General features: G+C 39.3%; 1 protein-coding gene across 2 annotated transcripts in view; it reads left to right on the top strand.

Annotated features, from left to right (window-relative positions):
* Positions 1-20,671, top strand: part of TNFRSF1B (TNF receptor superfamily member 1B) — a 55,341-nt gene that overhangs the window by 8,560 nt on the left and 26,110 nt on the right. For both annotated transcript variants that reach the window (XM_012545651.3, XM_023499956.2), the window contains exon 2: positions 19,225-19,321. In XM_012545651.3, the coding sequence (XP_012401105.1) occupies positions 19,225-19,321 (97 nt within the window). The remainder of the gene's footprint in view (positions 1-19,224; positions 19,322-20,671) is intronic.

Here is a 20,671-nt window from a genome sequence, read left to right as displayed (position 1 = left end):
GTAGGAGGAGAAAGAGAAAAGGAGGAGAAGGCGAAGAAAAGGGAAAAGGAGGAGGAAAAAGAAAAAAGGAGGAAGAGGAGGAGGAAAAGATGGAGAAGTAGAAGGAGGAGGAGAAGGTGGAAGAGGAAAAAGAAGAGAAGAAGGAAGAGAGAAGGAAGATAAGGAAGAGGAGAAAATAAGGAAAACAAAGTGGAAGAAAAGGAGGAGAGGAGGAAGAGGAAAAAAGGAGGAGGAATGAGCAGTACCAGGAAAACATGGGATCCAGCACAAGATTGTGCGATGATCAACTATGACGGACTTGGTTCTTCTCAGCGGCTCAGTGATCCAAGGCAGCAATCCTCATAAACTTTGTTTAGAAAACACCATCCACATCCAGAGAGATAACTGTGGAGACTGAATATAAATCAGCACATGCTATGTTCACCTTTTTTTTTTTCTTTTTCGTCTGTGTTCTCTCTCTCTCTCTCTCTCTCTCTCTCTCTCTCTCTCTCTCTCTCTGTTTTTCCTTTTTGTTCTGATTTTTCTCTCCCAACATGATTCATAAAAAATGTTTAAAAAAATGAATGTACCTATATAACCTCAAAAATGTTGCTTTTACATGTAACTGGGGAAAATAAAAATAAAAAAACATTTTTAAACAAAGGAGGAGGGAATGGAAAAGATGAAAGAAAAGGAGAACAAGGAGAAGGTGGAAAAGGAGAAGGAAGAGAAGGAAGAGAAGGAAAAGGAAGAGGAGAAAAAGGAGGAGAAGGAGATGATGAATGAAGCTTCCAAAAAGATATTGATGGACTAAGTTAATAAATTGACACTTACTGGGGATACATATAAAGCCTTATACTTCCCTTTAAAAATTCACAAATACCATCTGAAGAAATCAGAGCTTGATATCAGTTTGTCTGAAAAAGAACAGGACTTTATTGAACCGAAGACTTTATGCATCTGTAGTCTTTGATAGAACCACTGAGAAGGCTTACATGAACTTTGGTTGTATTTAATAGAGAGATCTCATGGCCAAGACCAAGGAGGTGAGTGTCCTGTTTGTTCTGACTACCCCATTTTAGGAAGGACATTGGTCATTGCCTTCTGCCCCTCTGCCTTCCTTTATGTTGTATTTGTTTTGAATATACTTATGCAAAGGCCATTGGATGGTACAGTGGATAGATAGCTGGATCTGAAGTCCAGAGGATCTCAACATGGCTTCAGACCTTACAAATTGTGTGATCTTTGGCAACTCATTCATCTTGTTTGCCTCTGCTTCCTCATCTGTGAAATGGGGATGATAATAATAGCATTTACCTTCCAGGGGTATATTAAGAATCAGATGAGATAATATTTGTCAAGCATTTTACAGATCTTAGAGTATCAGCTATTATTACATGGATGATGTCTATTTTCTCCTCAAGGGATTATAAGCTCTTTGAAGGCAGGAGCTGCTTACCTTTTGTATTTATGTCTCCAGTGCCTTGCTCGATGTCAGTCACATAGGAGCTGTTTAATAAATGCTTCTTGACAAGATTTATTGATAGAGAATTTGACTGGGGACATGATAGATTAGATGATTGGTAGAAATCATATGGTGAATATGTTTTAAAGGGAGAACTTGAACCCATGTCCTTCTGACTCCAAAGCCCAATCTTCTGAACACCCCACTTGTCCTTTCACCTTGCCCACAGTGAATACATGGAGAATTGGATTGATTATCCCAGAATCTTCCAGGCATTGTTTTCTCTTCCCTGAGGAGTCAAGCTACTCTCTACCTACTTCCTCCCTTTTCTGTTTGAGAATCCACTGGAGATTGTTCAGGACTCTGGCCTAAACTCAGGCTTTATTTCCCCTGTAGAGGATTGTGAAGAGGGAGGAGGGCCAGGAAACCAACAGAGCCACCCTTTCCAGTGAGTCATGGTGGCAGAAAGTGGTAGGGGCCAGTGGGGAGCAGGGTCCGGGTGGTAAGGCAACGCTGGGGCCATCTCTTTGAAGAGGCTCACTAGGTCTAAGCTGATGGTTCTCTCCAAAATGTGGTATGGCATGGGAACCAGAAAACTGTTCTCTTCAGCATAATATAGGGATTTCTTGTGCCAAGTCCAGGGCATTTGTTGGCCTGAAGACTCAGAGCTTTTTTTGAGGGGACTTTCAGCCCTTCTGCCTCCAGGCCAGACTATCCCTAAGCACTACTGGAGGCTGCCTACTTGAGGGAGAGAATGAGAGTTATTCATTCAAGCTATAAATATTCTGCCTTTATGACTATGAAGTTAACTTCTCTAACCATCTAAGAAACAATAATATGATACAAATCTTCCCTAAGGACCAGTATGGGGAAGTGGTGAGAATTTTAACGAGCTAGTATGTCTCAGGATGTTTGGACAATTATAATGAAATCCCCATGCCAATCTAAAGGATTATTCTTCTGAAATATTCACAGGATAGAGAATTAAGCAATTTCCCTTAGTAGCCTTTTCCACTCTTTATTCTTAAATCATTCTTCCTCATTTTTATTAAATAGTTCTTGTTAAAGTCAAAATCCATTTCCTTCAGTTCAAATCTCCGATGAGATGGAAAATTGCTGGTCCCTATCCAAGCATTTCTTTGCAGTCATTATTTCCTCATCAGTACAGCCAGGCAAGTGAACTTAATTCTAACATCTGCTGTTCTAAGTCCCCTCCAAAGTCTGACATTCTGTGTTCTGAGACCCCTTCTAGATCTGACATTCACTATTTTAAGGGCTTCTCAAGATCTGATATTTTAGGTTCTAAATCCCCTCCCAAATGTGATATTGCATGTTCTAAGGTTCCTTCTAGATCTGACATTCTATGTTCCAAGGCTCCTCCCAGCTCTGATATTCCATACTTACACAGCAACTGTTCTCCTTTTTTTAGGCTCAGGACCCCTTTACATTCTAAAACTTACTGAGGACCTCTTGCTTCTTCCAAAAGCTTTTGCTTATATGGGTTATACTTATTAAGCTATCGGACATTAAAATGCCTTAGTATTATTATGAAAGACATTTTGACCTCATGGATCATTTGAAGGGGCTTGGGTACTCCCAAGGATCCCCAAATTAAAGTCTCTTCCAGCTCCAACATTTTATGTTCTGAGATCCTTTCCAGTGATGCTAAGCTCTTTCCCAGGGCTAACATTCTGTCTTCCAAGGCCTCCCAGCTCTAACATTCCATGTTCTGAGCTCTCTTCCAATGCTGGCATTTTGTGTTTTAAAGTCCTTTTCAGCACTTGATATTTATGTTCTTAGCTCCAGCTTCCATTTCAGTAGGTCCTCTCTAGCTCTGACATTCTGTCAGATTCACTTCTACCCTGCACAGTCATTACTGCTGGGAGGCCACTTCCTCTGGCCAGGGCTTTACTTGAATATCCTAAGGGGAATAGAGTACCAGCTAAGCCAGGAGAGAAAGAGCCTGTTTGCCTTTCTCAAGAAGGAGTCCTCTGGAGGACCCCCAATTCCCAGAAACTTCAACCTCCTGCCCCAGCAAGGTTTCCTCTATTCAAAGAAACCATGTGGACAATGGATTGTTTTTCTCAAATCTCTCATCACTGGTGAACAGAAAGACTCATGTTAGGTTTCTTGCTTCTGTTTCGTTCTCATCTCCTCAGGTGGAGGAGGAGGGGGTAGGGACGATGAAGACAGAACTATTTTTCCCCTTCTGAATAGCTGGCTGACAGGCTGAGTCTCATGGCCTGCCTGGACCACAATCTTTTTCCACAGCAGCAGGGATTGTAATGTCTAAAAGGGCAGTGACATCACTGTGGTTGAATGGCCCGTGGGCTGTGAGTTCTGCAGGAGGAAGCAAAGTGCCTGTTTACCTTGTGAGTACCTGGGAAGCAGCCCACAGCCTGAGTAGACAAGTATAATCCCTTTCTTCCTGCTTCAGCATATAGTCTTGTATATTCATACATGTGAAAGTGGATTCCCTGTTTTATGTTCTAAATCTCCTCCCAGGTCTGACATTGCATGTTCTAAAGTTCCTTCCAGATCTGACATTTCTATGTTCCAAGGCTCTTCCCAGCTCTGATAGTCCATACTTTTAAGGCAACTGTTCTCCACTTTTTGGGCTCAGGACCCCTTTACACTCTCAAAAATTATTGAAGACCTCTTGCCTCTTCCAAAAGCTTTTGTTTATATGGGTTATACCTATTAAGCTCTACTATATTGGACATTAAAATGCCTTAGTATTATTATAGGTGGTGAGGTAAAAATAGAAGGATTTACCTAAAGGATTTACCCTAAATTCAAATCCTACCTCAAAAAGGTAAGCTGAGCAAATCACTTAATCTGTCTCAGCCTCAGTTTCCCCACCAGTAAAATAGAGATAACAGCACCTATCCCCTGAGGTTGTTGTGAGAATCAAATGAGATTTATAAATTGAAATTTGTCAAGTGACTGACAAACTTTAAAGTATGATTGTTAGCTTTTATTCTCAACTGACAAAATCTACTATGTGTCAAGCATTGTGCTAGATGCTAGGGATTAAAAAATACAAACATAAAACAAGTTTTGCCCTTGAGAAGCAAATGTAAGTCTTCATCTTTGTTTTTCTCTCACATCTTTGCTGAAATCCACCCTATTCCTCCAGGTTCAGTTCATGTGCCACCACCTTTTCAGAAACCAAATAAACAAAAACCCCAAGTCTCATTCTGCACCTTGAATTTACCACCTCTCTGTCAGAAGTCTTCATCATGGGTCTTCTTGATTTGTGGGTGGTTATTGGATTGAACAGAGCTATCTTAAATTTTTCAAAGTTTTTTTCTTCACAATTTCATTATAGAAGTCATTTTCTTGGTTTTGCTCATTTTATTCTGTATCAGTTCATACAAATCTTCCCAGATTTCTCTGAAACCAATCCCCTCATTTCTTATGGAGATATTAAGTGATTTCCTCAACATCATACAGATAGGAAGTGCTGGAGGCAGTCATTAAATTAAAGTTCTCTGAGCCCTAAAACAAAGCTGCTTCAAACTCAAGGGAAATCAATGAGTATAACACAAATGTCCATTACTTTTATTCCTCCACTGAAGTCTTTCTCGTGTCTCTTTCAAAGTTTCTTTCTCATGTCTCCTCATGAGACAGGATTTTCAAAGCTGGATGGTCTCACCAAACTGCTAAGACTTTGAGGATGGGGATATCACTGTGAAAGACCAGCCTTTTAGAGAAACTTATCTTCAGGTTGGTCACTGAGTAATGATATGTATGTATGTATGTATATCTACACACATCTATATGTATATATTGTATGTGTGTATACATATGTGTGTATTTCATCCTAGTAACACTCATAGACCATCTACAAAACTACGGAAAATTCAAGTGCCCCCTACCTATAAAATTATAACCCTTCAAGGATTCAAAATTTTACTGTTACTTTTATTACTTCTCTTCTTCTTAATGCAGTTGGTTTCCTCTCTGACAAAAGGTTTAGGAAAATTATAGGACATAAAGTGAAAAGGCACTGGACTAATAGTCTGGTCACTGATGCTGACTCTGGATACATCATGTCCTGAACCCACCTCATTCTATGGCAATGATTGATCACAACCTCTTTGACTCATTTTCTACTCTTAAGTCTGAAATAGGAGTAAGCTTACTTGCAAAATCTGTCTTTCAGGGTCATTGTGAAGAAAGATTTTGTAGATCATGATGTCTTAGAGAAAAATGATTTGTAATTATGATTATAAGAACATAGATTTAAAATGAATAAGGGTCTCTAAGGCCATTGAGTCAACCCTCCATTTTACAAATGAGGAAACTGAGGCTGAAAAAAGTTAAGTTACTTGCTCAGGATTAACCAGCTAGGAAGTATTTGAGGCAGGTTTTGAACTCAGAACTTCTTAACTTCAAGTTTATAGCATCTCTCCATGATGATCTAACTACCTTTATATCTCAAGTGCCATCTTCTCCTAACAGTGTGTTCTGATTTCTCCTATCTTTAGTATTCTCTGTCTGTGTCTGTGTCTCTTTCTATATCTGTTTCTCTTTTTCTGTCTCTGTCTGTCTCTCCTTGTGTTTCTGTCTCTGTCTCTGTCTCTCTCTCTTTCATTTTTCCCTCTTTCTCTCTCTCTCTATGTATGTTCCTGTCTTTCCCTCTTTGTATCTCTCTCTGTCTCTCTCCTGTTTCTTTCTTTTTCTGTCTCTCTACCTCTCCCTCCCTCTGCCTTTCTCTGTGTGTCTCTGCCTCTATTTCTGTCTCTCTCCCCCAGCCACCCCTTCCTCCTTGCTTTGTTTTAGGATTCAAGCTCTAGAACTGGAAGCAATCTCTAATGATACTCCTTCACTCCTTTCTTTCAGAGTAGTCCAAGGGAAGGAGGCTAAGTAATGACCCAAGATCATATGGGACAGTAAGCATCAGAGGCAGCTCTCCACTGCCCCACCACGATGCTTCTTCCCAGGCTTCCCATTTGCTTTTCTATGTATCTGGGGTTTCCCACAGTACAGTGTAAGTGCCTTGAGGGAAGAGCTAACTGGGTGTTTTGTTTTTCTTTTTTGTTCTTCCTAAGGCTTGATGTGGAATAGGGACTTAGTAATGTGTGTTGAATTACCTATCCCACAAGGATATTTTAGGACTCAGACTATCAGTGAAAAAATATTTGAAAGGTCATTGTGCTTAACTTTCATCGGGATTGAGCAAAGTGCAGAGTGAGTGATGACACTGATGACGTTGCCTCTCGTGTGAGTAACAGAGACTCCCTTTCTGATTGAGATCCTCTCACTTTCCTGTCACGCTCATCTCCTTGCCCTGTACCCAACTCATTTCTTTCCTTCCTGGGAAATGAACTCTAACCCACCAATTACAGTGGAATTGGAGTCTTCAGGAAGTCCTGAGTAGTAGTTAACACCCTCCTCCCCACAAATGTGGATGAATCAGATAACTCCGTGGACATTGATTCTATCTCTGAAGTTTGAAGCTTGGGGAACTTGAACATGGGGCATCAGAGGCCAACCAAGGCTAGCATCCAAGTCAGGGGGCTGTTGTGCTTCCCCCTGGGGCCAGGTGTGATGAAGTCTACACTTAGAAATTAATTTCATCTGCCTTTCTTCGTGGCAGGCTCATTGAGTATCCTCAGCCATATGGGGTTAAGGTATTAACTGCCCTTGGTGTTTCAGACCCAGGAGCCCCTTGACTCTCAACCTCTGATTGAAGTTCCTAGAGGTCCAGCTAAAAATGTGACAAACCAAAGAAGTGTACATGGGTCCTGTTTGCAAATTATGTGGTTTTTCTATTGCCTGAGAGTATTTTTCAGTATCTTTGAGGTCTGATAGTAGATTGACCATCCCCCTTTCTCTCCTCCCTTGATATCTGATGTGGGAACCCTGGATAGAACTCACAGAGATGCTTCTGTACCCATTTATCTGAGCCTCAGACACTCACTAGGTCCTACTGTTTGTCCAGTGCAGTTACTGGGCAGCCTAGCACGAAGAGAAAGAACTCAGGCTTAGGAGTCAGAAGACCTGAGTTCAAATATCTCCTGTGACATTTACTTCTGCTTCAGTTTCCTCATTTGTAAAAGGAAGCTTCATTTTAGGAACTTGAAATGGGTGACTTCTGAGAACTCCTCCAACTCTAGGGCTTTGGAGATCCAGAAAGAGCAGGATATACAGAGAGCAGTTTTCTACTTCCAGAGCCATGATGGAGGAAAAGCTGATTATTGCTTTTCCACTTTCCTCTTTTGTAGAAATGAGTCATGCATACATCAATCAATAAGTCAACAAGTATTTGCTATTATTATCATTAGCAATAAATCAATTGCTATGTGCTAACACTTTAATAAATACTGAGGAGGCAAAAAGAAAAAAGGAAGGAAAAAAAAGTGTCTTCCCTTGAGGAATTTATGTTACATTGCATCTGGCAGGGAACTGACTTAAATCAGAACTTCTTAAACTTTTCCCATGTATGACCCCTTTTTGCCCAAGAAATTTTTAGGCAACTTCAGACATATAGATATATAAAATAGATATTAAATAATACATTTGCTGATAATAAATCATAATGAAATTTATTTTAGAACAATTTCTGGTATACTTGTGATTTTATAATTTACCTTTTGTCAAATACAAAAATACATTTGCATAGTAATGAGATGGATATATTTGTTTATTTTTACATAAAAAATTAAATCTTGGCAGATGAGAATAAAGGTTGCAGTGAAGTTGTTCATTGCAGCAGGGTCAAGCAATACCAGAAACACTTCAGATTCATTTTGTGTTAGATTTTGAATTCATTTTTGGTCATTGTACTTTCAGAAACCTTTTACTGTCAGCAAAATTTTCACCATCCCCACATTCAGTTATACAATGGGGTAGAGAGCCGTGTTTAAGGCTTGAGCATACATGACCTTTTATTAGAGCCCTTCCAGCTCTGATCTCTGATTTCCCAACCCCTCCTTTTGGTGTGCCTCTCTTACTTTATTCCCAGACAACTATCCCATAATATACTGACTGACTGACTAATCAATAGATTCATTCTATATTCTTTTGTCAATTAACCAACAAATATTTATTAAGTACCTACTATGTACCAGATAATGATGCTAAAACCTGGGAATACAAATAGAAAAGTGAGATAATTCCTTGCATTCTAATTTGAATCCTAGCTGGTTATCAATTACTCTTTACTAAAGTATTTGTGATAATTGTTACATTTCTTTTTAATAATTTAATATTTTATTTTTCTTAATTACATATATGATCAATTCTAGCATTTTTTTTTCAAATTTTGAACTCCAAATTCTCTCTCTCTTTTCCTTTCCCCTTACTGAGAAGGCAAGCAATTTGGAACAGGTTATACATGTGTTTAGTCATACAAAACACATTTCCATATGTCATATTGGAAATATGTTTGTAGTTTATAATATGTCATATTATAAAAGAAAATACAGACAAAAAAAAAGAAAAATTATGAAAAAGTATCTTTGATCTATATTCAGATTCCACCAGTTTTTCCTCTAGAAATGAACAGCATATTTCATCATAAGTCCTTCACAATTTTCTTGGATCGTTGTATTGCTGAGAATAGCTAAGTTGTTCACAAATATTGCTGTTAGTATGTACAATGTTCTGCTTCTTCTCATTTTACTTTGCATCAGCTCATGTAAGTCTTTTCAGCTTTTTCTGAAATCACCCTACTCGTCATTTCTTTTTGCTCTATAATATTCCATCACAATCATCTACAACCACTTGTTCAGCTATTCTCAAATTGATGGGCATTCCCTTAAGTTTTAATTCTTTGCCACCATTAAAAGAGCTGCTAAAATATTTTTCTATGTATAGATCCTTTTTGTTTGTTAAAATCTCTTTGAGATATAGATCTATTAGTGGTATTGCTTAGTTGAAAGCTATATATAGTTTCATAGTCTTTTGGACATAGTTCCAATTGCTCTACAGAATGCTTGAGTCAGTATACAGCTCAATCAATAGTGCATCCCCCAGACCCTCCAACATTTATTTTCTGTCATATTGAACATATTGATAGGTGGTAAGCTCACAATTATTTTCATTTGCATTTTTCTAATAAGTGATTTATAATATGTTTTTCATATAACTATAAAGTATATTTCTTTAAGAAATCATGAAATAATAGCTAAATTTTAGAATTTAAAGGGCCCTCAAGAGATGGCTATATTCTAGATCCCAATATCCAAGCAGATGAGGAATCAACTTGTTTAAGTAAGTACTTTATCTCTCTGGGTCTCAGTTTGCTCACTCCATCTCCTTTTATGTTATCTAGAGGCAATGGCTCAGTAGACAGAGCTCTGAACTTAGAGTAAAGAAGCCCTGAGATCGAATCTGAACTCAGACACGTACTAGCTATGTGACTCAAGGCTAGTCACTTAACTTCTATTTGTCTCAACTTCCTTATCTGTAAAATGGAGATTATGATAGCACCTACTTTTCCAGAGTGGGTGTGAAAATCAAAAAAAGATAATATTTCTATGTTTAAAAAAAAAGTCTCCAGCTCTTAGCCCAATACCTGGCACATAATTGGTGCCATATACCAATATCGCTGTACCCTTTGATAACAGAAATGTCAAAATATATGTAGAAAAGAGAATATCAGAACCTAAAAGGGCTCTTAAAAGTGACTTGTGGCATTTGAGAGAAATTATCTTTTTAAAAATGTTTTTATTTTTATTTTTTTTATTATTATAGCTTTTTATTTACAAAAGATATGCATGGGTAATTTTCTTACACTGACCCTTGCAAAAACCTTCTGTTCCACGTTTTCCTCTCCTCCTCCCCTCTCTCCCCTGGATGGCAGGATATATATATATATATATCTCACTTATTCCCTCTTTGGCTAATGACTCTATTCAGAAAATTTGCCCTTTAAAGAGAATTCCTAAAGATAGAACTGTCTTCAATACTGAGGGGAATGAAACTGTAATTGAATAAAAAGCAAACGAAGTGATAGTTTGGACAAAAGACCCAATTTGTCAGCTCATCGTTTTTAGAAGGCCAGTTCTGCCTTTAAGGCCAATTTCCTTCTTCATCCACTTTCCCACTGGCCTATTTATAAATAGGAGAAGTAAGAGTTCTGCAGCTTGCTTTGTGTATCATCATCTTTGTCAGGAAGGAAAGAATCAGGTACTAGATAGCCCGGAGTTGGTTCATTTCCTCTGCTCTTGGGTTGCTAATAACAAAGAGAATAATGGTGATGTTGGAACAGGAGATTACAGGAACATTAGAACTAGAAGGGATCTTAGATTATATCTGGCCCATCCGCCTTATTTTGTGGAACCCAGTTTCTCTATTAATCATCTCCTTTCCGCTGCACAGGAGGAGGCAGTTATTGAAGGGGGTGGGCAAACTTGTAGAATGGGAAGTAGGGGAGAAATCAACTCCGTTATATTACTTCTGTGGTCCCTCCCAGGCTAAATCCTCTGATGATTTTACATGTAGAGGTTAGATCATTCAGAAGCAGGAATTTTGAGCTGAGGTCGTATCACCCTCCAGCTTAGGACGCCCCCAAGGATGGAGTGGAAGGGAGCTGTCTGTCTGTCATCCTCTCTATTGTCTCCAAGAGGGTTGCTGTAGTGAAGGGGTTGGACTTTATGACCTCTAAGAATGCTTCTGACTTGGAATCTGTGAGCTGATGAGACTTTGACTTGGAATCAAGAATGCTGGTTGTGTGATCCTGAACAAAGCATTTAACTTCACTGTGCCTTAATTTCTTCATCAATGAAATAAGTATAATAGTATTTCTAGTACTTGTCTCACAAAGTCATTCTGAGGCTTACCTGGAATAATGTAGAGCATTTTGCAATTTTTAAAGCACTATCAAAAATATAAAAACTAAGCCTGGAATTACACTGTTATGGAGGAACTCCTAGGGAAATATTCCTTCTCCCAGTGGAGCCTATATAGTTTCTGAGAGTTACTGGGGATCATTGAGAAGTTAAGTGACTTGCTCAGGATTAATCAGAGCTAAGACTTATTCCTAATTCTTCTTCACTTCCAGGTCAGCTCTCTGTCCGTTAGGTCACACTGTCCATTAAAGTCCCAGATAACTAACAGTTAGTTATTGTTGCTACCCTCATAGACCATGGTCCTAGAAAGCGGAGGGTTATCTTCTTCTAGTACAAGTGATAGATGGATAGAACCTTCAATTTCATGGCTCCCACGGGACTGAACCCCTTTCCCTCCCTACCTCTTATCTCTTTGCTTTGGGATCCACCTCACAGCCTAGACCAGTGGTTCTCAAAGTATGGTCTGGAGAATCCTGGGGATCTCTGAAACTCTTTTAGAGGGTCCACAAATTCAAAAATAGTTTTTATTTCCAATATGGTAAATGTCTATAAATATAATCCAGATAAACAAAAACGCTTTGGAAAGATCCTCAATAACTTTTAATAGGATAAAGATACTGAAAACAAAAGTTTGAGAATCACTGACCTAGACTATAGGAACTCTTGGCTTCCCAAAGTCTCTGCCCTGGCCTCTTATTGAGTTGTTTAATGAACTCAGTACTCATTATATTAGCCTCTCACTTATGGAGGATACTTTAAAAGATCAGTTATTACACTGCAAATGTGTGTATAGAAAGGTTTACACTTTAAAAGCTTAAAATTGCATTAAAAATTTTTGGGGAAAATCTATATAAATTCACAAAATTGGAAGGGTTCTTTAGAACACAGGATATTACTACTTCAGAGTCCAATTCTTTTTGTACAGCAAAATAATGGTTTGGATATGTGTACTCATTTTGTATTTAATTTATACTTTAACATATTTAGCATGTATTGGTCAACCTGCCATCTAGGAGAGGGGGTAGGGGGAAGAAGGGGAAAAATTGGACCAAAAGGTTTGGCAATTGTCAATGCTGTAAAATTACCCATGCATATAACTTGTGAATAAAAAGCTATAAATTAAAAAAAAAGAATATAGACCATCATAGTTGGGAGGGACCTTAAAATACAGAATGTCAGAATTGGAAGGAGACTTAAAACAATGTCAGAGCTAGGAGGACCCTTAGAACAGAGTGTCAGGGCTGGGAGGGCCTTAGAATATACAACATCTGAGTTGGAAAGGACCTTAGAATTTTCAGTTCAATTTGACATAATAAGCCCCAGCTTCCAGAATGAGAGAGTGCTAAATATTAGCAAGAACCAAAGAGCCTCTACACTTAAGGAATTGGCATTCTATTTGGTAGCTACAGCAAGGATATAGCCAAGTCGGACATGAGCTAATCTGAAGAGGTCATATCAATAAGCCAAGAGGATCTTAACAATTTGGTCTAAGTCCCTGGTCTTACAGATGGGGCCCCAAGTCAGAGATGGTAAATGCTTTTGAGATGCTTTGTGATTATGGTCTTCTCAATTGAGCTGGAAATTTTAGTCATGGTGTGATTTAAAGAGTTATAATTCCTTTTTCTCTTTGTCCAGCCCTTGTCCTGCTCTTCTGGAAATCTCTGAAGTTTGGGTGACTAATGCTTCTGGCTTCCAGGATTCTATCTCTACCCCTAGAGATCCTTTACCTTCCTCTCTTCCCTCCCAACTCCTGTTCTGTGTAGCTTTCAAATGGAAATGGGTGTTCAGCACTCATAGCAGTAATATCTAGACAGTGAATAATATTGACAGTATTTTTTGTCTTTAGACTGAATATCAGTATGCTTTACTTGTCAGTTTCTATCAGCCCTGAAGAAATATGGCATATTCTTAGAATCTGAAAATCGAGAGTGTCAGAACTGAGAGGGATCTTAGAAAACAGAGTATCAGAACCTGAAAGGGCTCTTAAAAGTGACTTGTGGCATTTGAGAGGAATTAACTTCTTTTTAAAAATGTTTTTATTTTTATTTTTTTATTATTATGGCTTTTTATTTACAGAGCATATGCATAGGTGATTTTCCAAAACTGACCTTTGCAAAAATCTTTTGTTCCAAGTTTTCCTCTCCTTCCCCTCCACCCCCTCCCCGGATGGCAGGTACATGTTAAATATGTTAAAATATATGTTGACTCCAATATATGTATACATATTTATACAATTATTATGCTGCACAAGAAAAATCAGATCTAGAAAGAAAAAAAAACCTGAGAAGGAAAACAAAACTGTAAGCAAACAATAACAGAGAGTGAAAATGCTATGTTGTGGTCTATACTCACTTCCCATAGTTCTTTCTCAAGATTTAAATGGCTCTCTTCATCACTGAACAGTTGGAACTGGTTTGAATCATTTCATTGTTGAAGAGAGCCATGTCCGTCAGAATTGATCATTGTATAGACCTCCTGGTTCTGCTTATTTCACTCAGCATCAGTCCATGTAAGTCTCTCCAGGCCTTTCTGAAACCATCCTGCTGGTCATTTCTTTCTTTCTTTTTTTTTTTTTTTTTTGTTTTGTTTTTATTTAATAGCCTTTTATTTACAGGTTATATGTATGGGTAACTTTACAGCATTAACAATTGCCAAACCTCTTGTTCCAATTTTTTACCTCTTACCTCCCCACCCCCTCCCCTAGATGGCAGGATGACCAGTAGATGTTAAATATATTAAAATATAAATTAGATACACAATAATTATACATGACCAAAACGTTATTTTGCTGTTCAAAAAGAATCAGACTCTGAAATATTGTACAATTAGCTTGTGAAGGAAATCAAAAATGCAGGTGGGCATAAATATAGGGATTGGGAATTCAATGTAATGGTTTTAGTCATCTCCCAGAGTTCTTTTTCTGACATAGCTGGTTCAGTTCATTACTGCTCCATTGGAAATGATTTGGTTGATCTCGTTGTTGAGGATGGCCTGGTCCATCAGAACTGGTCATCATATAGTATTGTTGTTGAAGTATATAATGATCTCCTGGTCCTGCTCATTTCACTCAGCATCAGTTCGTATAAGTCTCTCCAGGCCTTTCTGAAATCATCCTGTTGGTCATTTCTTACAGAACAATAATATTCCATAATATTCATATACCACAATTTATTCAGCCATTCTCCAACTGATGGACATCCATTCAGTTTCCAGTTTCTAGCCACTACAAAAAGGGCTGCCACAAACATTCGTGCACATACAGGTCCCTTTCCCTTCTTTATAATCTCTTTGGGATATAATCCCAGTAGTAACACTGCTGGATCAAAGGGTATGCACAGTTTGATAACTTTTTGCTGCTGGTCATTTCTTACAGAACAATAATATCCCATAACATTCATATACCACAATTTACCCAACCATTCTCCAACTGATGGGCATCCACTCAGTTTCCAGTTTCTGGCCACTACAAAAAGGGCTGCCACAAACATTCGTGCACATACAGGTCCCTTTCCCTTCTTTATGATCTCTTTGGGGTATAAGCCCAGTAGCAGCACTGCTCGATCAAAGGGTATGCACAGTTTGATAACTTTTTGGGCATAGTTCCAAACTGCTCTCCAGAATGGTTGGATCTGTTCACAGTTCCACCAACAATGCATCAGTGTCCCAGTTTTCCCACATCCCCTCCAACATTCATCATTATTTTTTCCTTTCATCTTAGCCAATCTGACAGGTGTGTAGTGGTATCTCAGAGTTGTCTTAATTTGCATTTCTCTGATCAATAATGACTTAGAACACTTTTTCATATGACTAGAAATGGTTTTAAATTCTTCATTTGAAAATTGTCTGTTCATATCCTTTGACCATTTATCAATTGGAGAATGGCTTGATTTCTTATAAATTTGAGTCACTTCTCTCTATATTTTGGAAATCAGGCCTTTATCAGAACCTTTGAATGTAAAAATGTTTGAAGAATTATCTTCTTACTAAAATGCTTTAAAATATGTTTCCTGGAGAGGATTTCCCACTAAACCATCAAAAAAGGTAAAGTTTATAAGGGAGCTTGGATACTATTGAGGAGGGGAGACTGGGTTAGCTCAAGGGATCAGGATAAGGGCAAGGGTGCTTCTGAACTTTTGCTTTGAAGATAAATTAAGGATCATAGGTTCGGACATCCCATGTTCTAAGGGCCCTCCCAGCTCTGACCTCCTGGGTTCTAAGGGCCCTCCCAGCTTTGGCATTGTGTGTTCTAAGGACCCTCCCAGCTCTGTTTGTTGTAAAGTCCTTTCCAGCTCAGATCACCTAAGCTTCCTTATCTGCCCTTTTAGAGAGGAGAACCATCAGAGAGCTCATCTTCTATGTTTCAACATCCCCAGCACTGGGGCTTTCTACTGCACATAGTTTAGTTCTGACTTTGCAAAGATTTTCAAAATAAAACCAGCAGGTTTTTTTTTCTCAAAGAGAGAACTCCATTGCTCAGGATTGTTGTTGACAAGAGGCCAGAGAAATTGGGAAAAGTGTCAAGGGACGTACTAGCTGAGCCAAGACAGTGAAGATGGCAGCAGGGGCTGGGGCAACTCGATGACCTTGTTTTGTTTCTCAGACCCCATGTCCCACCCCCTCACAATCTAGTTGGGATCGAAGGGAACAAAAGTTCAGATTTGCTCAATCCTTAGGGGGGGTGAAAGGCAGAAAGAGGTGACTCTCTGGCCAGTAATCACAAGGGCCATTTCCCATCAGGACCTTTGAACTCTGACAGGAAATCCTCAGCCCAACCTTTGTCTGTCAAATTGGGATGGCTTAGAGTGAGTAAAGAAGGGCTGGAGGGTGGGGAGTGTTTGGATAGGACTGGCTGTTCCAAGTCCAGTTACCGAAATCAAAGAACAGTAACACAATAAATGGGTAAGAGAGCTTCTGAGAACACAATGTAGCCTGGATAAGCTGGCAACTCTCATTGCCTCGTTATGAGGGGCAGCCAGAAACTCGGGTCTTCTCCTTCCAACTTGGTGCTTCTTGGGAATTGGAAGAGCCAGCCCAGTCTCTTGGAGGAGAGGGTCCAGAAGACTGAGTAAAGCAGGTTTCTTGGATGATGGTTCTTGGAGGCTGCTGGGTCCAAATCGTCCCCTCACAGCGAGTGACCCATTGGGTTGACCTAGGGCTCTGTGCTCACCCCAAGTGGGAAGGGAGGGAATGCAGAGTTAGAGAGAAAGGCAGGTGGGGAGATGAGCTTCCAGTGTGGTAAGGGGGGAGCAGAGTCCCTGCCCCCAAGGTACCCCAAATCTGATGGGAAGACAGTTGCTATTCTCAGGAACCTCTCAGTGAGATGGGGAGATGCTCCTTGAAAACACTCAATCTGAAGGAGGAACAGGATTCTGGTACCCAGAGAGCCTCAGTCTGATGAGGGAGTCACAGTCTCTGACCACAGGAAGCTTCCAATCCAGAGTTCTTACGCAGAAGGAGCCCCATAGTCCCTGTCCTTGGGGAGTCCTCAGTCAAGTATGAGAGATATAGTTCCTGCTCTCATGATGACCCTAAGTAAAAAAAAAAAATTCCCCCCCGCCCCAAGGCAATTGGGGTTAAGTGACTTGCCCAGGGTCACACAGCCAGGAAGTGTTAAGTGTCGGAATCCAGATTCGAACTCAGGTCCTCCTGACTTCAGGGATGATGCTCTATCTACTACACCAACTAGCTGCCCCGACCCTAAGTCTTCATAGGGTACCACATTTCCCTCTCTTATGACAACTCTGTTCTGATGTAAAAGACAGAATTCTTATCCTCAGTATAATTGGGCAACTGGCTAGTGCTGTGAATAGATCCCTAAACCTGAAGTCAGGAAAATCTGAGTTCAAATCTAGCCACAGACGTTTGCTAGCTATGTGATACTGAACAAGTCACCTTAACTTCTGCTTGCCTCAGTTTCCTCAACTATAAAATGGGAATAATAATGGCATCTTACTCCCAGGGCTCTTGGGATAATATTTGTAAAGTATTTAGTGCATTAGTGGATAATAGACACTTAAATGGATTGTTGGCCAGCTGGGGGAGGGAGTTGGGGGGAAGGAAGGAAAAAATTTGGAACACAAGGTTTTGCAAGGGTCAGTGTTAAAAATTATCCATGCATATGTTTTGAAAGTAAAAAAAGCTTTAAAAAATAAATGTTTTATTTTTCACAGAAGTCTGTAAATTTGGGACTTGGCAGTATTCATTTTCATTTTGGGGGGGTACTCAGTTCTGACTGTTAATGACAATGTGTATTTCTTCAGCACCTGGACTTTATGGTTAGGAGAATTTAAATTACTTTTTGGACACCAGTGTTTTAGGGTGAGGAACTGATATCTTGGTATCTCCCAGATTTAAAAGGTTTTATTGTTTTGTTTTTCTTTGGGATTCGTGTGGTACAGAGAACGGGGAGGGGAAGCCAGGAAACTTTTTTGTTTTGCATTTTAATAATTTTTATTTTTTGCTATTCTGAATTTGATGGAGACATTATACATGAACATTTCTATATAAAAAGAACAGAGAGGATTGTATATGAAATTGGACATCTGTTATATATAGTTTGGTTATTTAAAATAATTTAATAAATCCAATATGTTAGTTTCAAAGCCACCCTTCTTGTCTTTTTCTTCCTTTGAATTGCCTTCTGATTTATTCTGTGCATTAAACAAATGCTTCGGTCACTCTTTTTTCTTCTTTTTTCTAATTTTATTTTAATTTATGGAATAAATGAACATTTCCATAGCATGGTACAATAAAAGAGATAATTGCACATGGAACCAAATGCTATATGCAACTTGTTATTCCTTTCAAATATATACCAAAATTATCACATAAGTTTCTTTTTCTCTTCCTTCCCCCTCCCACCTTAGAGATACCTATCATTAGATACAAATAAGTGTGTGTGTGTGTGTGTGTGTATGTATGTATGTATGTATGTATATATGTATATATATGGGTATGTATAAAATTATTCAATTCATACTTCTATCATTTTTTTCTAGATGCATATAACACCCTTCTTTATATGTCCTTTATAGTTAATTTGGATATTTATAATGGTCAAAATAACTTATTAACTCAAAATCCTTATTTAAACAATATTGCTTTATTGTATGTAATGTTCTCTTGATTTGGCTCATTTTGCTCATCCTAAAGTCATTGGGCTCATCGTTTCTTATAGTACAATAGTATTTCATCACAATCACATACCACAACTTTTTTAGCCATTCCTCTATTGTTGGCTATCCCCTCAATGTCCACCAATTTCCAATTTCAATTCTTTTCCACTAAAAAAAAAAGAGTTGCTATAAATATTTTTGTACGTATGAGTTCTTTCCTTCTGCCTTTGATCTCTTTGGGGAAGGAGCTACTAGATCCATAGGTGAGCACAATCTAATGAATTTCTGGGTGTACTTCCAAGATTACTTTTCAGAATGTTTGGGCTACTGCACAGTTCTCTTGGACTGGACAATCATAAAAAGTGTAAATTATTCAGCAGAAACCCCTGGCAGCTTTCTGATTTCCTTTCCCTTAATGACTTCCTCATGTTGGCAAACTGGCTTCCTCTGTCAGACTGGGGCCTGCTTGCTGACATAATCTTCTGTGGTTTGGTGACAGAGCTCCTTCTTCCCTGATTCAGAAAATTATCAGGGCCCACTTTCATCCCAATGCAAACTCTGTTCTCTGGAGCTTTGAAACCTCAATGGGAGGATTGTTTGATTCCATGACAGTCATATGACTTCAGGCAAGTCCCTCATCTCTCTGAGCCTTAGATTTATCATGTGGCAAATACAAATTGGAAACTAGATTTAATCTAGAATTCTAGATGAGAGAGATTTGTTTAAGATCATTCAGCAGGATATGTCAGGGGCAGGACTAAGAAAGCCTTGACCTCTATTTTGACAGTGCAAATGGAGAAAAGAGAGAAAAGCGACATGAGAGTGTAATGGATACTAAAGTTTTTTTCTTCTCTTTCTCCAGGTATCTCTTCCTTATTCCCCACAAGTGAAGGGCAAGTGCGGAGAAATTGAGTATTATAGTGACAAGATCCAGATGTGTTGTGACAAGTGTCCCCCAGGTAAGTGACTCACCCTTCCACCCACGCTGTAGCCAAGCTAGGGATCTCACTTTTCTAGCTGCCCCGTCTGCACCTTGGGGTTGTTTCCTCAAAGACCACCCTATTTGACTACAATCGAATGTAGCTCCGGAATTTTGACTTTAAGGGGGTATGTTATTATGGAAAAACATAGTTGGAAAAATCCTGGGTTCTTGCACCCATTTTTACAAATGGGGAAGGTAAAGTCTAATGGTTTCCGAGAATCACAGACCAGAAGGGATCTTAGAGATCATCTGATCTTAGTCATTTTATAGATGATAGACCTGAGGTTTAGAGGTTAAGTGATTTATCACATAGCTGCTAAGTGGCAAAGCTGGTATTCCAGCTCAGAACTTCTACGGCCCAATGCCATCTACTTTCCACTGTGCTGGTCTGTTTTGGTTTGTTCAGATTTCAGTCATATCTGAATCTTCACGAACCCATTTGGGGTTTTCTTGGCAAAAATACAGAGAGATTTGCTATATCCTCTTCCTCCAGCTCATTTTACAGATGAGAAAACTGAAGATAAATAGGTTAAGTGATTTCCCCAGAGGGACTCAGCTGCTGTATCTGAAGCTGGATTTGAATTGAGGTCTTCTTGACTCAAGGACTGGTGCTCTATCTACTTTACTATCTAGCTACCAGCCTGTATTGGATCCTAATATAACCAGCATAGCCTGAGGAAGTGGAAAGGGTCAGGTCCTAGATGAGCATCCTGACTCTGCTACTTTCTGCTTGTGTGAACTTCCTTGCGTCTCGGTTTCTTTGCCATTGAATACAATGTTGGATTTAGCAACTTCTGCAGGCTTTTTTGGCCCTAAATCTAAGGTCTTATAAGGTAGGAACCTTCCATGATGGCAAATGGACCAAAGCTGAGCCACTGACATCATCTTCACCCTCAGCTTTGGAGTCCTGACCTTTGCTGGGATACACTAGGCAAGACCTAGATTTCTGGATTCCTAAACCTGGACCTGGTTGTCTCTAGAATGAAATTCTTTTTGGCCTCCAGCCATGTCTGAAAGGCCTATAGGGAAGGACTGGACAGAGACCCCAAGCTCTGGAACTTGCCACAGCACCAAGCAAAATGGGCTGAAAGCAGATGAGGACCTTTGAAGCTGCTGCTGTTGATTTTCCCCAAGATCCAGATCAGAGCCCCAGGAAGACCAGAATTCTTCAGTTCTGGGTCCATCCACAGGCTGTTGCTCTATGATCACTGCTACTCTCTTTAAAGACAGAATGAGGTCACTGAACTGCCATCCCTCCACTCACCTCACCTCTTCTCCCTCCTGCACCACATTCACATCCTTATCTTATTCAAGGATCACTCACTGG

Source organism: Sarcophilus harrisii, chromosome 3, assembly GCF_902635505.1.
Source record: "Sarcophilus harrisii chromosome 3, mSarHar1.11, whole genome shotgun sequence".
In the NCBI taxonomy this organism is placed as follows: domain Eukaryota; kingdom Metazoa; phylum Chordata; class Mammalia; order Dasyuromorphia; family Dasyuridae; genus Sarcophilus; species Sarcophilus harrisii.
Note: the sequence above shows the minus strand (reverse complement) of the source record. Positions and strands in the feature narration are given on the sequence as shown.